The following is a 22232-nucleotide window of genomic DNA, read 5'->3' as shown; positions in this document are numbered from 1 at the left end:
ATTCGGTACACAAATTTAACATTTTTAGTACAGACACCTACCAAATTTTGAGCCAAATCCAACAAATGGTTGACCATCTGTCAGACTGTAATTTTAAAAAAATGTAAATAAGATAATTCAAAAACAAAACTTGGTATGGAATTTTATGACCACAACTCTAGTAGTGTGTTAAATTTTTGTTTCAATTTATTAGGAAAAACCCATCAAAAACAAAAATTTGATTTTCGAATACTATTAACTGCATGCAAAGGATTCTTTACCAAAAAACCCATGAAAGATAGCTCAGATTTAAAAAAAATGCTAAAGCCATGTCAAATTTTTATTATTTCATAACTATTATATGCAAATACCATTCAAGATGTTCTCTGAGATATCATCTTTATTATAAAATTTACAAGAAAGTTTTGAAGAATGCACTTTCACAGGTTTAATTCAAAGAAGGCAAAGGAACACAAATGAGTCAATAATTAATGTGAGGTTTACAAATCATTTCTGGTACCAACATCAACAAAATGCACAATAGCAGTTATTTTGTTTCATTATAGTCTCAAAATTCCTAAGATTATTAATTGCCATTCAAATAAAAAAAATAAAGGCAAATTCTTTATATGAAATTGAATAAAATATGCAGCTACAATTACTTCATTACATAACACAGTAACTTGTAATCAAATTTTCAAAAAGTTTACAATTGCTCCATTACAACTAAGCAAAATTAATCAATCATATTTTATTCATATACAAGGAATATGTCAAATCATTTTAAAAAGTTCAATTATTTCAAGTAAGTTTTAACTATATTACCTGCAAAATATATAGACAATCATGAAAAATACTTAACATAAAGATAAATTTAAATTCAAGCATCTCTATTATTTGGAAAGTAACTTGATTTAAGTGTGTTAAGGTTGGTCAGAGTAACTAGGAATTGGAAAGGGGCTTATAAATATTTAATAATAATTGTAGAAATTGGTAGAATCAGTATACTAATTAGCTGATTTGGAAAATCCCCTAATTATTATATTAATTCTTCTACTTTTTCCAATTATTAAAGTTGAAAAGTATTTTTTTAATAATTTTCACATCAATCCTATATTAATTAAAACTGAACAATGGATAATCTTGTTATTTCACTTACTTTTTTTCTAAGTTTATTTCAAAACATGTTGCCCAACAAGAAACTTCTGTTAATCCATAAAGGTTAAAAATTTTTGTTTTATTATTTTTAGCTTTCCACCTTTTTATTTTATCTATGGAAGGACAAGGTTCACCACCAAAAGCCAAAATTCGTAAATTAGAATTCTCCGATAAAAGAACACCTTTTATAAAATCATCTCCAAGACTCTGAATAAGAGTTGGAGTAGCCTAGAAATTAAAAAAAAGGGTAAAATAAATAAATACAAATTTTAAAAAATGAAAGAGAAAACCCAAACAAAATAACAAAGAAATATTTTAAGGAGGAAAAAAAAGCCATTTACAAAAATCATAAAAGATATTTAAAAATAATCTACATTTTTCTCAGAAAAATCTGGTACATGGAGCTATTAAGAAAATAAAATGTTTTTTAAATCTTTTTTCTTAACTATTATATAAGAAAATTTTGTTACTTTACAAAACAGCAGTCAAATTATAGTTTTAGTTGTATTTTTTGAATTGTTATCTACCTGAAGTACAGTAACTTTGCTATTAATGATGACTTCACTGAGTTTTCTTGGGATACTTTTCAACTGATTAGGTATGATTATCAAAGTACAGCCAGCTGAAACAGCAAGGAAGATTTCAATAATGCTAGGATCAAACGTTAATGGTGAGCATAACATCACTCTATCTTCTGAAGTAATATTGAATTTTCGTCTAAAAGAGAAATAGGTTAAATAAAAATATGGTTAATTATAAAGTATGATAACACATACATATATACATAGATAACTTGCACATATATATTTAAAGGTAAATTAATATACATTTTAAAATGCATTATAGGTATATTTCTTCAAAAAATGCAAAAATAATCTTGGCCTTTACTAAACCTACTTACTGGCCTTTTTTTTTCAAAGATAAATAAGGAAGAAATAAAATGATTGATTATTAATAAAATCTTTGATTAAAAAATATTAAATATATCATATATTTTCTAATATAATCTTATTCATATATACATTAAGAAAATTTTTTTCTTCAAAAATTTACCTAAATTCAAAACCCATATATAAGACGAAATTAAATTTTAAAAAGTAATCCTGTGACTTTCAAGTATGTCACCATGAGGGTGAAAATATTGCTCGGTATGTAAAACAGGTGGAACATTTTCCAATCATGATGCTATAAAATAAATCAGAAATGATACCAATGATGATAATTTTAACTTTTTTCCCATTCATTACAATCTTGCTTATAATCTACGCTAGTTTTATTTTCTATGCCATTTATTTTTTATTTGAAAGATAAGTGAGAAGAAAAATTCTTATATGGTGAATTTCAAACTATAGTAATAGTCTTTGTAGTCTAATAGCAGCATGGATCCTCATTCTTTCTTTATAAGCTCTCTATCCACCACAATAAAACAGAAATCATAATTTAAAAAGTAAAAAAATTCATTTTCAAAGGCACAATAACTCATTTAATTTAAAATGAATTTTTCTTAAGAAATATAAACAATAGAAATAAAATAAACTATATTTTACGATTTTCAGCAATTCATCACTTAGGCCCAGCTAATTAAAATGTATCAATGTTTTTGTGAGATTACCAGATACATATATAAGCCCTCCCCATAGAAATTCCAAAAACTCTTCTATTATACATGGAAATATACTGGATATATATATCAAAATCATTTTTCACAGGTTAATGTTTGAAAAACAAATGAATTTTAAATTTAACAGTCTATGGATCACATTGTCTTGAGGTCATCAATTTAATGTTGCTTGAAATATCAAATAACTAAATCCATAATATAATAAAAATACATAAAAATTATCACCAGTCGGTGCTCATGGCCATTATTAAACTATTGTAATCTTATTTGAAGATATTCATTATTTTATGAAAGATATTTATTAGGGATTTATTAATTTTCTGAATTTTGGCAAATGATTTCAATTTATAATTATATGTTATAAATATTCAAACTACAGAATTACTTTTATATCACAATTAATTTCTTTAAAAAATAAATTTTTGAGAGACTTTATAACATCAAGATTATCAGATTTTTTTAAATTAAATTTTGAAGCCCTTAATTCCCATATGAAATTTAAGGTCGCATGATTTAATGTTACATAAATAGGAATACTGATTTTTTAAAATAAACTCTAGATATATTTCAACAGTATTATCTTTATTTGTACAAAGCTATTAAATAAAAAAAACCATAATAATAGTTATGCATGACATAGTTACAAAAATGAAATACTTACTTCAGATCTAAAACATTTGGTACAATACAGTTGTGAGGCACTTGTATAATCTTTGGTTCTCCAGTTGTACCAGATGTCTGAATTACATAAGCCAATTCAGAAACATTTTTCAAAAAATTTGAATAGATTTTCTTTGAATTAGAACACAAGTCATTGAAGCAATTTGATGACTGGAGAATAATTATTGAAAAGTTATCTAACAGAATTTTATTTTCTTCATGCCAGCAAGTACACAGGTCTTTCTTTACTATCTACAAAGAAATATTCATCCTTATAATAATAATATAAAATCAAAACATTTGAATTTAACCATATATTATTTGAAATTATTATCTTTAGAAAATGCAGAACATATTAATGATCAAACAGATTAAAAAGAGCATATGTAATATAATCTTATCCTTGGGTGATATCTGATATTTATAGAGTATCATAAATTGGAGAATTTTATATAATAAGATACTATTATTTAACAGGAAAAAAATTATAAAATCTAATATGGATGATAAATAAATCAAAAGATAAAATTTTCTACATCAACATCTTAATTTACACTTCCAAAAAGCAATGACATTTTCTTTTCATGTTATTTTAAATATTGAATTCATGAAAGCAATATACTATATTATTATTTATTATGTCAAATTTAAAGTATAAAGGTACATAAATTGAAAAAAAAAATTTAATAAATAAAAAAACAGACAATATATTAATTTGTAGATAAGTCTAATAAGTAAAAATAACATCCCTTAAAACCTCATATCATATTTTGACATTCATATTTCAAAGAGAAAAAAAAATTAGTTACTAACAAAGAAATTAATAAAATCAGTTTCAAAATAAATTTAATATTATAAATTGACAGAAACATCATATTTGGAAATTGATAATGTGGAACTTAGAGCAAGTTTTTCAAAATTTTAATTAGTTAGAAATTAGCAATTTTTAATTATTTTAGCATTTTTCTGTGAAAACTCCCACGAGTATTGTTATAATTTATTTTATTTTTTAAATTTTGTACTAATTTTTATTTTTAATTTAAAATTTTGGTTTTTTAACAGAAATGTTGTGCAGTTTTTTTTTATTTGATAACTTTAAAAAAATATTTTTTACAACAACCAACAATAAATTTTGTTATTGTTTTGAAATTAAAACGATTTTCATTATTGCACCAAATATTTAATTGCCTGATTTTCTTCCATTTTGCTAAGGAAAAAAGATTCTGTTTAATATCTATGTAGTTTATATGAGTATAAGGAACTTAAGTTATAGTAAAAGGAAATTAAATGATAGATTATTCAGACAGTATTTAATAGTATTATGATATCATGAGACTTGATTCTTTAGGAATTGCATACATAATAAAAGATATAAGGTACAGCTTTAATATTTGTCACAAATTAATGCTTAAAAATATGTTATCGGCAGAATCATGAACATTAAATTATGCATAAGAAACTTAATTGAAAGTAAACACAACCAATTTCCCCAGAGAACTAACTGTTTGACAAGGGTAGCTAATAATGAAAATAGTTAAAAGTCACTAAATAGTTAAATAAGTAATAAATCTACCAATTGCATAAATTTTTGGCTCAGTATTGTCAAATGCTATAAATTTTCAATACACTTCAAGATGTTAAGTTAAATTTTCAAATAAAATTTTTCTATGATGTACAATACATATATGACAATATTTTATAAATTTTCAACATATAAGATATTTTACAAAAAAGTGATAAATATGCAGTTTTGTATAATATTAGAAATAATTATAATTAAGAAAATGCAATTACTAAATTAAATGCAATTAAGAGAAGTTTGCAGACATGCATAAAAATATTTAATGTTTTAAAAATGCAAGCATATCCTTATATTTTTTTTAAAAAAAAGATAAATAATCATTTGAAATTCATAAAAATGGAATAAACAAATTACCTCAAAAAATGATCCTTCAACTAATATAATTTTAATAGGAACATAATTTTGAATATTGTTCAAGGAAGCACAGGGTTTCTGTACATTCAAAAATACAAAAGCAGATTGGACCTTTAAAATTCTGTAAAGAAAAATTGAGCCTGGATTAATATTTTGATAGCTCAGTAAAACTAAAAATCAGCCTTTACTTCTTAATACAAAGATAAACTTATAAATTACTAGTTACAGATGGTTATTCAAACTCTTACTAGTCATAGATAGTCTACCTTTGCTAGATCATCTCTATAAATTCATAAATTGCCAAAATCATGGAGTCAGAAAAGAACATTTTCAAATGGTTAAAACATAGGGCATCAAGGAAGAAGACTGACTTAGCTCCAAGTGTCAGCTCTCTTTAACTGGGTAAAGTGGAATGGCTTTCACACCTTGAGCAATCCTCAACAAATATTCCTTCTGCCAAGACGAGGCAGCACAACAGAACTTGAGGCTTTGGCAATTACAACATTAAACAAACCAAATTACTCAACACTGAGTACAGTCTAATTTCTTTACAAACAAGTTCTATTTATCTTTCTTTCTTACTAATTTTTATCTATGCTTTTGTGATAATCTTGATCAATTAAAAAAACACTTAAATTATATAGTTCAAATAACTATTTTCTTTCAAGGAATAAAAATAGAGATACCTAATTAAATACAGAAGCTGAATAACAAGTACAATTACATTGTGAATGATGAGGTCTGTAATGAAAAGAGGTAAAATCTAGTGTTTGATAATTAATAAATACTAAAAGAAAATTCACTAATTATATATTATAGTCTGTACAAATAAAATAGCATTTCAAGGTCACAGAATTTTCCCACTCCCCTTCTCCGTTAACATGGTTTCGACAAATCTTACTTTTTCCCCATATCAGTATATTTCAATTAGAAGTTGGAATAGAAAAAAAAAATGGATATTCTAGCTACTATTTGAAAACTTATATGTTACAAAAATATACTATACTAATATCATAATGAGTTTTTATGATATTTTAAAAAGGGCTTTATAAATATTTTAGCATAAATATTTTTGTCATTAAAATTGGAAATGGCAATGTAAACAAATAATTTCATTCATTTTTTTTTTTTTTATCTTTTGAGATATATTTTTCAGTAAATTAAAAAAATAATGAAAATTTTACTTTTAAATCTTGTAGAACAATTATAAATGCTGGGCATTATATATTAAGCCAATTGTTCTTACACTTTTTCAAAAAAAAAAAAAGAAGTTTTGCAATTAAAAAATCTACATATTATCATTACAAATATTAATTATTTACAAAACTATCTAAACATGAAAAATTAGGTTCAATATATGCAGGAATAATTACTCTATTATGCAAAAATAAGATCTTGAATTTTAAAAAAAGTTCAATAAAGATATATTTTAGTTTAATAAACATATACTTTTAATAGCACATATATTTAATAAATTCATATATTTAAAAAATAAGTGCATATACATTCAAATATAGTTATCATCATCAGGGTAAATTATTACATGTTTCATTCTGAAAGAAATAAAAGGAGTATCAGCATAAAAATCACTAATTTAGAAGTTCTCAGCTTAAAGCATTTTATCTTTCTTTAATCTTTTTCTAAAACTGCTTTCACTGTAATCTTGTAAAATGATAATAATCCTTTTAATTGCATCCTCTCCAGCACTAGATTTAACAAAGTCATCTTCTTATAATTTCATTGCATGCATTACACATTTTTTTTCAGTCACTGCCCAATCTTCTTAGTAAATTGAGAAATCACTTTTTTTAAAACTTCATTATTCATCACTTCATGATAGTCAACTGTAATTTTTAATTGAAATACAAGTTGTGTGGACATAATAAAGTCTTGATCAGTAGATCTGGCATGACAAATGATCAATCTAGACTCCTTCCCCAATACAACTTTTAAGTCTCCTTAGCTAGTGGAACTTTGCCAAATAAATTTAGATGAATGGTTAGCATTTACCTAAGTTTCATTAAGATATATCACTGGCCTGGATAATGAATCATTTCTCACATTGTTCATTTTTCTCAAAAATATGAGAAACAAAAATGTTATTTCTTTCATTAAAAATTTGCACATTTTGTAAGAAAATCCTAAATTTTTCAATCATCTACAATGATTCTATGCATCCAGAAAAGTTAATTTTTTCTATTAAGCAAGCTCTTAATTTTACCAATGCTGATTATTCACCTCTGTTATAAAACTCTAGTACAGTTTGGTATTCAATGCTTTTATGTAAATCATTCAAGTCTGTAATAGATTTTGTTTGTGGGTTTCTTTACTTGGGTGATTTGAAAATTGAAATACTATTTATAACTTTAACAGCTATTGTCATAATTGCCTCTGTTGAAATTTGCTGCATTGTTCAGTAGGAAACACTAAACATTTTGATAATTACTTTTTGCATCTGTAAAAACAATACTTTTACCATTTTCTTAGATGACTCCCAACTCTCTTAAATAACTGTATGCATTGTAGATACCATCTTTGATTGTCTCCTGACATCAGAGCAATTCATGAGCAGAGCTTAAAAAACAAACTCTTTAGCACTATTTCGTAAAAATGAACAAACGATCAAGAACAAATGGCAAGAGATCAAACAGTAATACATGCGCCAAGAGGGATTATGCAAAAAACTACTGTAACACCTTAACAGCTATGACAAATAGAAAATGTGACCTTGAGATGCCTGTTATATTTACACAGATTATAAAATCGTCTGCATCATAGAAACAATGTACTAGTAGATAAATTGTTTACAATTTTGTTCCACGAAGCTTTCCAGGAGGATGGGATGTAAAGGGACCAGCATATATATATATTTAAGGAACTATTAATTTATAAATTATCAGTAAATCGATTTGCTATTCATACAGTAGAATTTTTATGAAAAAAAATAGGTACATGATTACAGGTTGTTAGTTTAACTGCATGTCATTGGCAAACTTCAGTCTTAAACACATGTCAGTGGCAAATATAGTGCATAGACTAGCATATCACTAATGACTTTTTTGCATTTAATCACTGTTGACAGTAAATATAACATCTTAGATTATTCTTTTTTGGAGATAAATCACTGATATGTGATTAATAGACAAGTATTAAAGATAATGAAGATTTTTCAAATGAATTTTGTAATAATTCAATTCAGGCCCGCTATTTTATCTTATTTTGATATATTGCAGGCAAATAATGATATCACTCAGAATTTAGCTTGTTTTTTTACTAAATAAATGTAAAAATAGAATAAAATACATTTCCCTTATATAATTTATTCTGCAATATAAATATATATAAATATGTAATGGAAGCTAAGTAACAAGATGATCACAATTACAAAAAAAGTTAAAATCCTTTCTCGTAATAGAAAGCTTAATTACTGTTTTCTGGTCACTGATTTAAACAATTCAAAAAAAGCAACTATTTATGAATTTACAATTCAAAAATTCAATCAATCAACAAGCGCAATAAGTTTGGAAAAAATTGATATTATTCAAAAAATAAACTGCTTGTCAATTGAAAGTACCATAAAATATTTTTGAATAATCAATACTCAAAATTAAAAATGTGATAACAACAGAATTTTTACCAATTTATTTAGCAGACAATTTATGATTTCTAATAAAATTGCAATTGATGAAAAAAATCCTGTATAAATTCTATGTAAAAGGAGCATAACTAATATAAGGTATAAAATTTTGTTAATTTTTTTTTTAATCTACAAAATCTCAGAAAAGGCAAAATACAATTATCTTTATAATATGTCAATGTAAAATAATTGATAAACAATTCGTACCCAAGAATAATACATGATAAATATAATCCTGGGCTAATAAAGCACCCAATAACTGATTGTGCTGCAGATGTAGAGTTCAACAGCTTGGAAACTTTACCAATGTATGACTGACTTTGTTCAAAATTTAATATATGCTTACTTTTAAAATCATAAAATATAACTCTGAATGATTGCTCCTTATTGATTGTATACAAATCCCATAATGTCAGCAACATTGTTATTTTCTAATAGTAAATAATAAGTCAAAAGATATATCCCCAAAAGTTAGAAAATCCTGAAAAGGTATTTTCTACAATTCTGAAACTGTATTTTTGTTATTCAGGAAAAACTGAAATAAAACACATTTTTAAGAAATTGTGACATTTAGTAAATATTTTATCTTCTTTCTTTTGTACATTCATTAAACTTGTTGTTTTGTGATTTTTTCACTTGTTTAACAGTTTAAACACAATTATGTACAGAAAAAGAGTGTCACTTAAGAAATGAATGTTTTCACATTAAAATGATACACCATTTAAATGATAAATGGGATTTATTATATCAATGCAGTATTTCAATTTCCCTTATTTTGGTTGATTGTTTGATTGAAAATAGTGAACTTAATATAGCTGTCACTTCGAAATGGAAACTGAATTTACTATATATTTTATATTCAGTTCAGTTTATTATAAACCATCTAAGCCGTCACTATTGGAGATGATGACTGAGCTCGATAATTATATCCAACTTTGTTTGTCCTTTGATAACTATGGAACTTATTTGATGTATTATCATATCAAAAACATTAAATCTGTCCAGAGATTTAAAAAAAATAGGAAAAAGCAACGACACTAAAACATTTCCATACCAATAGAGTCACACTAGAGGAAAAGGATTTCAACTTTTAACAACAGTTCAAATGAAAAAACATATTTTTCCATTATTTACATTATGTCTTTACTAATTTCTCATGCCGATTGTTTTATATATATTCATTCTAATATAAATTGACATGAGAAGGATTTGAGATTTGTATCATTGCCATATGGATTTAGTTCGCTTTCAAATCTGGCAATAACAATCGTATTTTCATATTTTATCAGGAAAACCGTAGCCCGGGATTTCAAATTTGAATTTGATTTCAATTTAAATAATTGTGAAATGTTAGTTTGATTTATCATTAAAACAAGTTCTTCTTATTTTTTTCATCTTGTTATAGTGACATTCTAAAGGTAAGTCATGTTCGTCTTCTTTTGAAAAAAATTTGTAATCGTTGAATATCAGTTCCACTAACAGACTCAATTTGAATTTTTTTTTATGCCTTTACTTTTCCACTTCAAGCAAACAGTGGAATTAGAGTTATTTTCCCTACCTTTTAATATCCTTTATTTATTTTGTAATGGTAAATTAGTAATTTAAAACACATTTTTTATACAGTTTTTTTTTATTTAATAAAAAATTAATATTGATTCCGTTTTAATTAGTGACACCTTTTAAAAGAATACTTAATTTTATTAAGTATTTTGTATGACGAAATTTACGTTTCTCCCTGCTGAATGAATATTTTCAAAATTAACACCTCATTCACAAATTTTTATTGAAATCAATATTTTATCATCAGTGTTACTTTACTGAAATCAGAATGTTCATACTGAAATTTGCTTGAGTAAGAAAATTTTTTTAATTTTATTAAATTATTTGTAAAAAAATATTTAAGGGCGGTTTTGTGTTTGTGTGTTTCAAATTAAGTTTTTGTTTAAAAAACTTAAATTGATAAATAATTTTATAATTTATTCTAAATTTTTTTCATGTGATTGGGGAAAAAAAAAGTTATTACTGAACACTTTCATTTTTAACACTTAAGTTTAATGTTAGTTTAAAAACTTACTTTTGTTTCTGTAATTTCAAGCCATGTCATGTTTTCTGTTCAACCAAATTATTTGATCTATTGCTACTAAATTTGGCACACATTGTATTTCTTGGAGGGTGGAAATGTGCACCTTCGATCAATTTTGTTAAAAAATTTTTAATTAGAAATTAAGTTGGATTTTGATATTTTACCATAATAAGATCCAAAATAATTGTGCAAAAATGAACTTTGTAAACATTCAACATTTCAAAATTTAATAAATATCTTTTTAATGATACTCATTTAATAGTTATGAAAATTTTTGAAATTTTTAAAAATATATTTATTTTTTCTAATTTCTAACTATAGATTACATTATTGTCATGAAATTCAAATTGTTTTCATTGTTTCATCAAATATTTAATTGCACGATTTTCCTCTCATGAAAACTAAAAAAGAGCAATTGCATTTAATATATATGTAGTTTTTTCATGAGAAAAATTAATAAATAAAATTATAATATTATGGAAGTTGGATAAATCAAACATTTACGTTTTTAGTAATATCATGACGTCATGGATTAGTCTTCTTTGAAAGGTTCATGTACACAATAAACAGAAGACTGAAAATGGTATGGTTTTAATGTCTGATTATTCAATAGAATCATGGACATGAAATTTTATTTAATTGATTGAACTGAAATTAAATGTAACCACTATCCCAGGCAAACCAGCTGGTTGCTAAAAGCATTTTAAAACAATTGGCTAAACTAAATAATCAGTTGTTCCCCAATCATAATCACTGTGATAATTTTGCTGATCCCCCACCCATATTGAAGTTTATGATTGCTAGATACATCATTAAAAGCTCTCTGCTTTCCTCCGATATTAATTCCTGAAAGAAATTGCAAAAACATTCTTTTATTACAATCTCTATGTGGATGTGGGAATCTTGGCAAAATTTCTCAGTTACAATTATTAAATAACATATTTGTCAGTTTTTATTCCATATAGCTCATAAATGTAAATAAGTCATCTGCAATCATTCTCAAGAGATATTGCAAAATAAAATTTGGATAGGACCCTAACCTCAACAACAGGATAAATTTCATTGATTAATTTCACAATTTTTGAATCATTTCTGATCATTATTATTCAGCAAACATAGATTAAAACAACAAATGTAAATTAAACATAAGATGCATTTCATAAATTGGCTGACATGTTATTATTAATATCATTAACATAATTAGATTAGAGAGTAATTTTTCCAGTTGGCTTTGATGAACAATATTTTATCAAGAGAAAGAAATCATTATTTTAAATTATGCTTGCATAATAATAACAAAGCATTTTTATTGGTTATCTATAATTTAAAATGTTATGGAAAATTTGTGAAGTCAGTCCTGTTGTTGAGACTGAAAGTTCCATCAGAGATATGTTGAAAGCAAGCAACCAGTACGTTTGTACCAGTGTAAGCTTTTATATGAAGTTAAAATTTTTGAAATCATTTCATTGGTTATAACTAGAATTCTGTTGCAGATTTTATCTGTAAAGAATATGCAACGAAGTAATGTTTAAACTTTTGTTGTAAAGGGAAGACGACAAGGTTCAGATATCATTAAGAACATATTTAGAGGTATGAGCTTTTGTATGAAACAAAAACTAGTTAAATGAAACCAGTGGTTGGGATAAGTGACTGGTGTATTGGTTTTCCTTGTTGTTTTGAATATATAAATATCGAAGCTAAAATAAACAATGAAATAATATGCCATTTTAAATAAATTTCCTGACACATTCAGAGTGCAAGAGATAAGTACCGGCTTATTTATTTATTTATTTTGTCAAATATTTCCTCCCCCCCCTAGAAAACATGTCTTTGTCACATTTTTACTACATTTCTGATCAAGTAATTGATAAATAGTCTCTGAAATGAAGTTACCTTTGTTTTAAAATGCATACTTGGTTTTTTTTTTTTTAATCCTTATATATTATTAAACTACTTTCTAAACTAATAAATATGTTACCTTACAATATTAATAAAGTAAAAAAATTTTTGTTGGATGTATTTATCCATTTTATAGTTTTCTGTATTTTCTCAACTCAAAATGTAATTTAATCTTTAAAAGAGTCGTTAATCTGATTGCTTTTCCTATTCAGCATATTATGAAAAAACGATAAATGAAAGCATTTTCGGTCTTTTGAAGCACATTTACATGAAGGCAAAACTAGGATAAGAAAAGAGTTTACATTAGTAATATTATCTTACATTGTAGAGACACTTCTCATCCATTGATTAGGTATTTAAATTTTTAATTAAATAGTTAAAATCTTGAAACATTTGGTAAATCTGTGTTTTTAAATAGTGATTTTACAAAGATTATAAAACAATTTTTTAAAAATTACAATTGATCTGACTTTATTATACTTAAAATTTGCTGTGTTAAAAAAATAGTTTTGTTTGAATAAAATAGTTTAAAAAATGTTAGCAATATTAGGGCATTGTATTCATTATTTGTTGAATTATGCTGGGCAAAAAAAGTAATATCTTCCTAATTTTCTGGTATCACTTTCCACAATATGCCATTGTATATATTATGTTTTGTCATATGCATTATATATATATATATATATATATATATATATATATATATATATATATATAATATAGTAGGAGAGAGTATATTTATTTTGGAATAGTGCCATTCTTTTGATTAATTTTGGTACAAAATTGACTATTAAAATGAGGCAAGATTTAAAATACAATCTTTAAATACAGATAATTGAAAAATACCTCCCAAAATTCTTCCGACTCAAATAGTCACAAGAAATCAGGATTACCACATTTCATATGAAATAGCATTATAAAATCTGCTTTCCTGACTGTACCATAATCTTGTCTGACCCTAAACTACAGTTGAGTGTCTAAAGATTCATGATTCATTAATCTAGTTTGGTATAGATTTGAATTATTGCATTCACATAGACAAGCTGATAAAGAATCTTTCTATTTATGAAATTCTTTTAAAATTTGATTCTAGCTTACAGTTTTGATATAAAAATTACATGCCAAATTTCATTAGTCTATCTTTTTATATTTACTAAAAATAAATTCTAAGGAATATTTGAGTAAAAACTTTTATTATAAAATATGCATTATGACTGCTTATAACATTTTTTATTATAATCTCATTTGATTAAGTGGCTAATTAATTATAAAAGTTGTTAAAATTAGGTTTTAATATGATCAAAATAAAATTAAATGAATTTTCTTCCGTTAAATCTTCTTTACTGAAAATATGTATAAGTACTCAGTTGCTAAAATAATTACAACAAAAGAAAGGATTTATTGTGAAAAAGTAACCTTTTACTCTTTCCTTTGTAACCACTGTAACCTTTTTACTTTCCTCAGAAATTTCTTTCAATTGTGAATTAGATATCTGAACAATAATTAGAGAAGGCTTAGAGTGTTTAACTTTCTCTCAGAAAAAATTATAAAGACTTTCAAGGAAAAGTAGGAGGAAAAATAGTGTAGAATCATCTTTTTTTAAAAAATATTAATTCTCAATTGAATATAAAACCAATATTATTTTATAGTTCTATATAAATTCATTTTGGTTACTTAAGTAGGGAAATAGTGATTTTTGGAAACAAACTTTTCTAGATTTAGCAACTTGTGGACACAAACACACATCTGCTCATATGTAATCAATAACAGTTTACTATTAAGGAAAGAAGTATTAATGTCCTCCTATATAAAAAAATAAATGTAATCTGCTGATATAACTAGTCTAAACATATTTCTTCTGAGCGTCAGTAAGAAAATAAAAACTAAAAATGTGTAATCAAACAGTCTGTTGTTTTAAAGTTTCTTTTATTTATTTCTTAATAGTTTTTTTTAAATCTAAAATATTCTTTCTAAAGTTTTTTCTTTATATTTTTACTACATACAGAATGACTTATTTTTTTAACAAAAGATATTAAATTTTTTAAATATTCAATAATAATTATATTAATATTTAAATTATTATTTAGTTAATTTAAGGGGACTAATATTTTAAATATTAATCAGATGAAAATATAAGGTATTAGCCAGCCTGAGAGCAATTAATATTATGAATACAGTTGTCAAAATAACTAAGAAATTAAGTTGTTCTAACGTTCTCATTTTTTATTTATTGATTGATTTTTAGTTAAAAGGTTGTCTTTTTAAAAATGAAATGACTATCATTGTTTAATGTGGATTTGCAATTGTTTTATTTAACAGCCAAAATCTGAAATTATTCCATTTTTTTAATAGGTATTACACAGATTCCTGGACATATGTTTTAGTGCATCATTATGGATGCTGATAACCAACAACCAAATGATGATGAAATAATTTTGGAGGAAATAGCAAATACAGAAATTATGAATGTAAAAGAAGCTTTAAGAAAATTATATGATGTTTGGCAAATTTTTGGTATTGACAGCAACCAAAAAGCACAAAGAGCAAGAGCTGTATGGGTTCATATAAAAAATCTTTTAAATGATATTTTTGATGAGGAGACCACTTTTTGTAATGACACCAAAGAGCGTATTGAAAATTTTAAGGTCAAAATACAAGAATTGTCAAAGGCTCTATCAATATCACCCAAAGAAATTAATGACAAATCACTGATTAAGCAAGAAGAAATGTTGCGTCAAGAATTAGATAGCTTATCTAAATTGAAACACAAGAGATTAAAATCATATAGAGATTTAAAGAATGTTGAATTGCAGCTTTGTCGAATTTTAAATATGCCTGAGCACCAGCTTCCTTCTAACACTGGAGTTCCATCGGAAAATGATTTGGATGAGCTTCAACAACATATTGACATGCTTAAAAAAGAAAAGGAAATGCGTCATAAGAAATTGTGCAAGGTCAAAAAGGAACTGACTACAATTTGGGAAACAACTGAATTGACTCCAGAAACACCTCTTGAAAAAGAAATTTTGTCAGAGAAGGAAAATTTTTCTCTTTCTAATGAAACATTTAAAGCTTTAGAAGAAATCATCAACAAAGCAAAGAAGAAGAAAATAGAGTTGGAGACTGAAAAGAAAACATTGATGAATAAGCTGAATGTCTTGTGGGAAAGGCTTAAAATAGATGAGAGCAAACGTGTGACTTTTTTATCAAATCATGTAGATTATCGTCTCTCAACCATAAAATCTATTCAGGAGGAGATTGAAAGATGTGAAAAAATTAAAAAAGATAACATTAAAATGTTTATTAGGTCCCTTCGTCAGGAATTGCATAATCTTTGGGATAAATGTTACGTTTCAGAAACTCTAAGACAGCAATTTGAATACTTTTCATGTTCTGAAGCAACAGATGAAATTCTGGAAGCTCACGAGGCTGAAGTTGAAAAATGGAAAAGTTATTATGAAGATGTTCAGCATATTATTAAAAAAATAGAGAAGAGGAAAGAACTGTGGGAGCTGATGATTGTTTTTGAAAATAAAGCAGCAGATCCAAATAGATTTAAAAATCGCAAAGGGAATTTGTTGCAGGAAGAAAAAGAAAGGAAGAGGCTACAAAAAGAGCTTCCTGCTTTAGAAAACAGTATTTTCCAAGATATTGAAGTATACGAAAGGGAAAAAGGCTCACCATTTTTATACTATGGTGAAGATTATAGGCAAGTTGTAACCAAACAATGGGTGGAACGAATTAACCAAAAGGAAAATGAGAAACAAGAACGACACAAGCAACATTTATTGCAACTGGGAAATGTCACAGGAACACCGGGAAAACGACCTCTTATGACAACTCCCAAATCAGCTCCAAGCAAGATGCTTAAATCCAGTACTGGCGTATCCATGTTTCAGACTCCTGCAGCTCATAGCTCCAGAATGGTACCAAGTACTACTGGGAAGTCAACGTCTAAAGTCACTAGGTTGTTTACTAGTCGTCCTAATGCTATTCAAAGAAAAGATCAGAAAATGGTTTTGAGGGAGAGGAACCAACAAAATTTAATTCAGTCCAGAACATCTCCAAATGGTACAACTTATACAGATTTTGCCAGTGAATTGAATCGCACATCAAGGTGGAATTTACGAAGTTCTGTACTTGCAACTCGCAAACCAGGAGGAACCAGGATATCCTTGAATAATAATAAAAATAAGAAATCCCTGAATTGCAGTCAGAATAAGAAATCTTTGAGTACTAGTAGAAGCAAAAGGAGTAGGAAGTCCATTAAAAATATTTCTGGTACCATGCCGGGTTTAACTCCAGCTAGAGGGAAGTTAGGCTTGCCATTTTTAATATAAAGTTTTTTATGAAGTCTATAGCTTTGGCAAGAATATACCTAGAATTTTCTTTTTTAGTTTTATATTATTTGGGTAGATAGTTTAAGCATCTTGTTTTTTATTCTTTTTCTAGCTAGCTGATGCTTCTTAAAAACCACTTAAACTGTCTTTATGTGAAAGATGACTTATCATATTGTGATGTATTAACTTTTTTTAATTTTCACTCTTTCAATTTAGCCAAGTTGACTTCAAATGTTTAGAAAAGTAAATATATAATGGGCTTGTTTATTTTTAATATGCTTATTAATAAGTCATACCAATAAAGATATTTATCTTGCTGATGTCATTTGATTTAATATAGTTATAAAATACAGTTTGTATTGTAATAATTAAAAATGTATTACTTTGATCTACATAAACCATTCTAAAAAAACAAACTTGTAAATAGAATATTTTTTGACATATTTTGTTAATTTTGCTGTTTTCAGATTACTTAAACTGTATTTTCAAAAAATAATCTAAAAGTAGTCTTCATACAAGTTTTGGAATTTTACATTGTAAATGCCTTATGAAATGTTATATATGATTTTTATTAGTGACTGATATCAAATGTTTATTTCTTTGTAAATATTCTTAAAACTAATTGTACAATTGTCACTATTTTTTTTCTCCCAAATTTATATAGTTTTTATAGAAAATTGTTGCAGAATTTTTTTTTTTTTTTTTTTTTTTTGAAAGAATGTTTTATTGAATTCTATGCTTGTAAATATATCATACTGATCTTCAAAAGCTTGTATATATTTATGTATGTAACACTGGGTAGCTGTAGAATTATATGAACTTTCTGTTCATCAATAATATTCAAATGAAATAATACTGTAAATGGTGTTGGAAAAAAATAAATTATTCTTTTGATTAATTATTTTTTATTATATAATGCCTGATTTTTCTGATGGTTTTAATTGTCTTCTTTCTCTGCTTGTAAGATTCATCTGTATCATATTTGAAACTGCATTAGAATTATTTTTACTTGTAACTAAAAAAGTATAATTTTTACTAAAAAAGAAATTATATAAGATTTTTTTTTTTTTTTTTTTTTTTTTGAAAAATTTTATTGTTGCTGATGCATGTGGGGAGAAAATTTGTGCTGGTGATATAGATATTTAACAATTGAAATGAGAAATCAAATTTAGCCATATAAATTCTGTCAAAAGCCAAAAAAATAAAATCAAAATATTACAATACTTAATATAAAAATTAGTTATGTACTATGAATAGAATTATAATTTATAAAAGATTGTAAACTCTTATAAATGGTACGGACCATTATTTCTATCTTAGGCCAAGACAATTATTGAATATGCAGACATTTAAAAATATATTTCTAGCAGAAAATAACTAAATATTTAATGTGAATAATCTCAAATAGCTTTTGGAAATTATACTAAGTGTAAAAACTTTTAAAAATTATTTAGATTAATTACATGTGAAATTTTTGTCTTAAGATATATGATTATTATTTTATAAACAATTTATCTTAACAATATATTATATAACAATATTAAACAATATAAAACCAATTTAGACTGTGCTGATCTAACTATAGCATTGGCAATAGGCGCTGTTAGACTTTTCCTTATTTTTAAAAAGAACATTAGCATTTTATTTATAAAGTTTTAAGGATGTTAAGTATGGTATTTCATGTAGTACCATTAGTTTTCTGTTATAGACCCTAGGCTTTTCTTTAGTGAATGGGTTTGTTTTTAATATATTCTCTTAAATTTAATATTAAATTTCATAAATTGCTATTAATGATGTAAAGAATATAAATAATATAATATTTAAAATTGAAATAGAAGCCCTTAATTCTCTGATTACTTGACTTTTCATACTTGAAATTCAAAAATTTTCTTGAACACTGTTTAAGGCATGCAAAAAGTGTAATCACTATCAAAATTTTTTTTCAGTTTTATAGATTTTATTTCACTTATTTAATTGGTCAATTCAAAGGTATGTTGTATTTTTATATCAAATCAGCCAGGGATGGATTTAAAGCTAGGCACTCAGGCCCTCAGTATTACTATTACAATAGATTAATACATTCTTGAAATCTTCATTCTCCCTCCCCTATCTAATCAGGCATAAAAGCAATATTCATATCAAGCAATATTTCATCCATACTCTCATGCTTTAACAAAGAAAGCCAGGCATTAATATATATATATAACTTTATAAGAAGAAAATAATATTATAATTTTATTTAATAAAACATGTCTTTTTAAGAATTATTTAAATTTGTTAATCTAATTTAAAAAACTATTTTTCATTATTAAGAATTACATTCTTAATATCTATTCAATATAAAGGAATTAGAAGTCATATCAATGATATTTATTTTTATTGGTTTAAAATAATTCATTGATTAATGAAAATAAGGTATCAAATAAATGAAGTCTATTTTCTTTTATAGCAACCTATCTCAATTAATATCTTAGGACAATTTTAAAGAGAAAAGAATATTAAAGTAATATTCAATTTAAATTTTTATATTAACAACAATTGAGATAGTATAATGAAAACATGCTTGGAGATGCAAAAATGCAGTTTTTGCATCTTCAGTTTAAAATTTGATCTAAATGTTTTTGAATTCTTTTTGTTTTCCTTTTTTGAAAATAAAATTGAGGAAGTGCATTTTATGTCATTGAAGAATTCAAAACCTATTGTAAAAATGTAATGTCACTGTTGCATTTGGATCTAGAACAAATAACACTTAAGATATACTTGTCTTCTTCCAGTTTTATGCAATTTTAAATTGTATAACTTTACATCACATTCAATAATATATAATATTTCAAGACTGAAAATGTGCCATCTAAATTTTTTTCATTCAATTAGAGTATTGGAAATAGTTTTAAGTTTTTGCTGTATTCAAACTCTTTCTAAAAACTCGACTTTTGGAATATTTTAATATTTATTGGTGCTTTTTCAAATTACTATGAATGATTAGCTGTCGAATCCATTAATCAGATTATCATTTCTCAAATTATTAAGCTAAAGCTTACAATTTTAAGATGCTGTAATTTGGCGCAAATATTAAACTAACAAACACTAAATTGTCAAAAATTCTCAGATGAATGGCCATCTAATTATATAATATAAAAAAACAGAACAGTTTGGAACTTAATAAAAGTAATCAAGCTCTACAATCTTATTCCGTCTTTATCTCATTTAATAATAGAAATGAAAGTTTGTGCTTATTGTCGCTCTATAGGCTAGACCATTCTATTTAGAGCTACAAGACTTGGCAGAAGTAAACAAGGCCAAGAATGTGCACCTTGCAATGATTTATTTTGAAATTTTTATTAATTAAAAAATAAGCTAGCTTTTAAAGTTTTTATCGCTATAACGTCCAAAAAATTATCTTTTCGATGATGCCAATTTAACTGCTGTAAAATACTTTAGCCTAGGTTTAATTAACTTATAGAAATGTTATTAAGTATATTTCACTACATATTTTCATTGTGAATGAATTTCAAACCGTTTTCATTATTTCACTAAGCATTTGTTCGTGTGATTTTCTTCCATTTTTGAAAGCTAAAGACAGAGCATGTAATTATTATCTTGTGTAATTTACAGGATAAATAAAAATGTGAAGTTATGATACCGCTAAATATATTTGGAGATAAACCAGATATAATAGCGCTATGATGTCATAGAATTGGCCTCCATTAGAAAAATTCATATTTGCAATGAACAAAACATACAAATGAAAATAACGCAGCTGTAATGTTTGACAATTTATTGGAATCATGGATATGAAGTTTAAATGAAATTAAATATAACCAATATCTCCGGGGAGTCAAGTTGTCGCCTTACAGCTACGAAATTCGAAACGGACTTTTGGAGAGTGAAAATATACCCCTGAGAATTATTTTTTTTATATTTTAATTTAAAAGTAAGTATGACTTATGCATTATTTTAAAATTTAAGAAAGTTTCTTTTTAAGCACATTTTTCTTGAATATGAATGTTTTCTCCCCAAACTTTCAACAATAACATTGTTGTCTTGAAATTCAAATCGTTTTTAATTTTTCCATCAGTATTTAATTGCATGATGTTCTTCCACTGTAGACAGCTGAAGAAGGAATCCAGGATGAAATACTTTCAGAGGTGTCAACACATATTAAGATAATTTGGAACTGCGACAATGCGCTTTGCTTATTGAAATAGAAGATTATCATAAAGGCGCAGTTAGGGATTGCAATACCGAATACCGGTATTTTGAGCCATTTGTACAATTTCGTAATACCGGTATTCACAAGTTTAAATACCGGTTTTTCGGTATTTACTAGAAATTTTAAAAATTGTCTCCATTATATGTTCAGGGATCGCGAACATAGCAAAATAGTATACGTTTTTGTTTTTATGTCTCCCTAATAGGCGAAATCAATTAGCTAATTAAAGGCTTAAATCTATATTAGCGAAACATGGATTATCCCTGAAAGAAAATATTGTATCCCTAACGACTGATGGAGCAACAATTATGAAAAAAGTTGAAAAGTTGATTCGTGCAAATCAGCAGTTGTGCTATGCACATGGAATTCAATTAGGAGTAATAGATGTGTTATACCGAAAAAATAAAGAACAGAAGAATCCAAATTCTCTGTATATAGAAACTTCGGATTCCAACTTTGAAAAGAGTGAGAGTGATATTGACAATGAAGATAATGACAATGTAATTGTTGAAGAAGATATTGCTAATGAGGATGAAATATCAACCTATCAAGAATTGCTTCCTATAATGTATAAAGTTCGAAAAATTGTTAAGATATTCAAACGTTCCCCTATAAAAAGGATATATTACTTAAATATATACTAACTGAAAATAAAACAGAATATATGTTAATATTAGATTCTAAAACACGTTGGAACAGTTTACTC

The 22232-nt window shown here is 25.7% G+C and overlaps 2 protein-coding genes across 3 annotated transcripts in view; one reads left to right on the top strand and one right to left on the bottom strand.

Annotated features, from left to right (window-relative positions):
- The window catches only part of LOC129983581 (beta-alanine-activating enzyme-like), a 42551-nt gene extending 32750 nt beyond the window's left edge, over positions 1 to 9801 (bottom strand). For both annotated transcript variants that reach the window (XM_056093111.1, XM_056093110.1), the window contains exons 1-5: positions 9199 to 9801; positions 5355 to 5475; positions 3420 to 3670; positions 1665 to 1854; positions 1139 to 1365 (exon numbers count right to left, since the gene is read on the bottom strand). In XM_056093111.1, the coding sequence (XP_055949086.1) occupies positions 1139 to 1365; positions 1665 to 1854; positions 3420 to 3670; positions 5355 to 5475; positions 9199 to 9413 (1004 nt within the window). In that variant the 5' untranslated portion in view covers positions 9414 to 9801. The remainder of the gene's footprint in view (positions 1 to 1138; positions 1366 to 1664; positions 1855 to 3419; positions 3671 to 5354; positions 5476 to 9198) is intronic.
- A 471-nt stretch (positions 9802 to 10272) lies between these two features.
- Positions 10273 to 17688, top strand: LOC129983592 (protein regulator of cytokinesis 1-like). The gene is made up of 2 exons (XM_056093121.1): positions 10273 to 10409; positions 15326 to 17688. The coding sequence occupies exon 2, from the start codon at positions 15367 to 15369 to the stop codon at positions 17311 to 17313; it is 1947 nt and encodes a 648-aa protein (XP_055949096.1). The 5' UTR covers positions 10273 to 10409; positions 15326 to 15366; the 3' UTR covers positions 17314 to 17688.
- The last annotated feature ends 4544 nt before the right edge of the window (positions 17689 to 22232 follow it).

The sequence above is a fragment of the Argiope bruennichi genome, chromosome 9 (genome assembly GCF_947563725.1).
Source record: "Argiope bruennichi chromosome 9, qqArgBrue1.1, whole genome shotgun sequence".
Taxonomy (NCBI): Eukaryota; Metazoa; Arthropoda; class Arachnida; order Araneae; family Araneidae; genus Argiope; species Argiope bruennichi.
The sequence above is the reverse complement of the archived record's forward strand: the minus strand, read 5'-3'. Positions and strand labels throughout refer to the sequence as shown.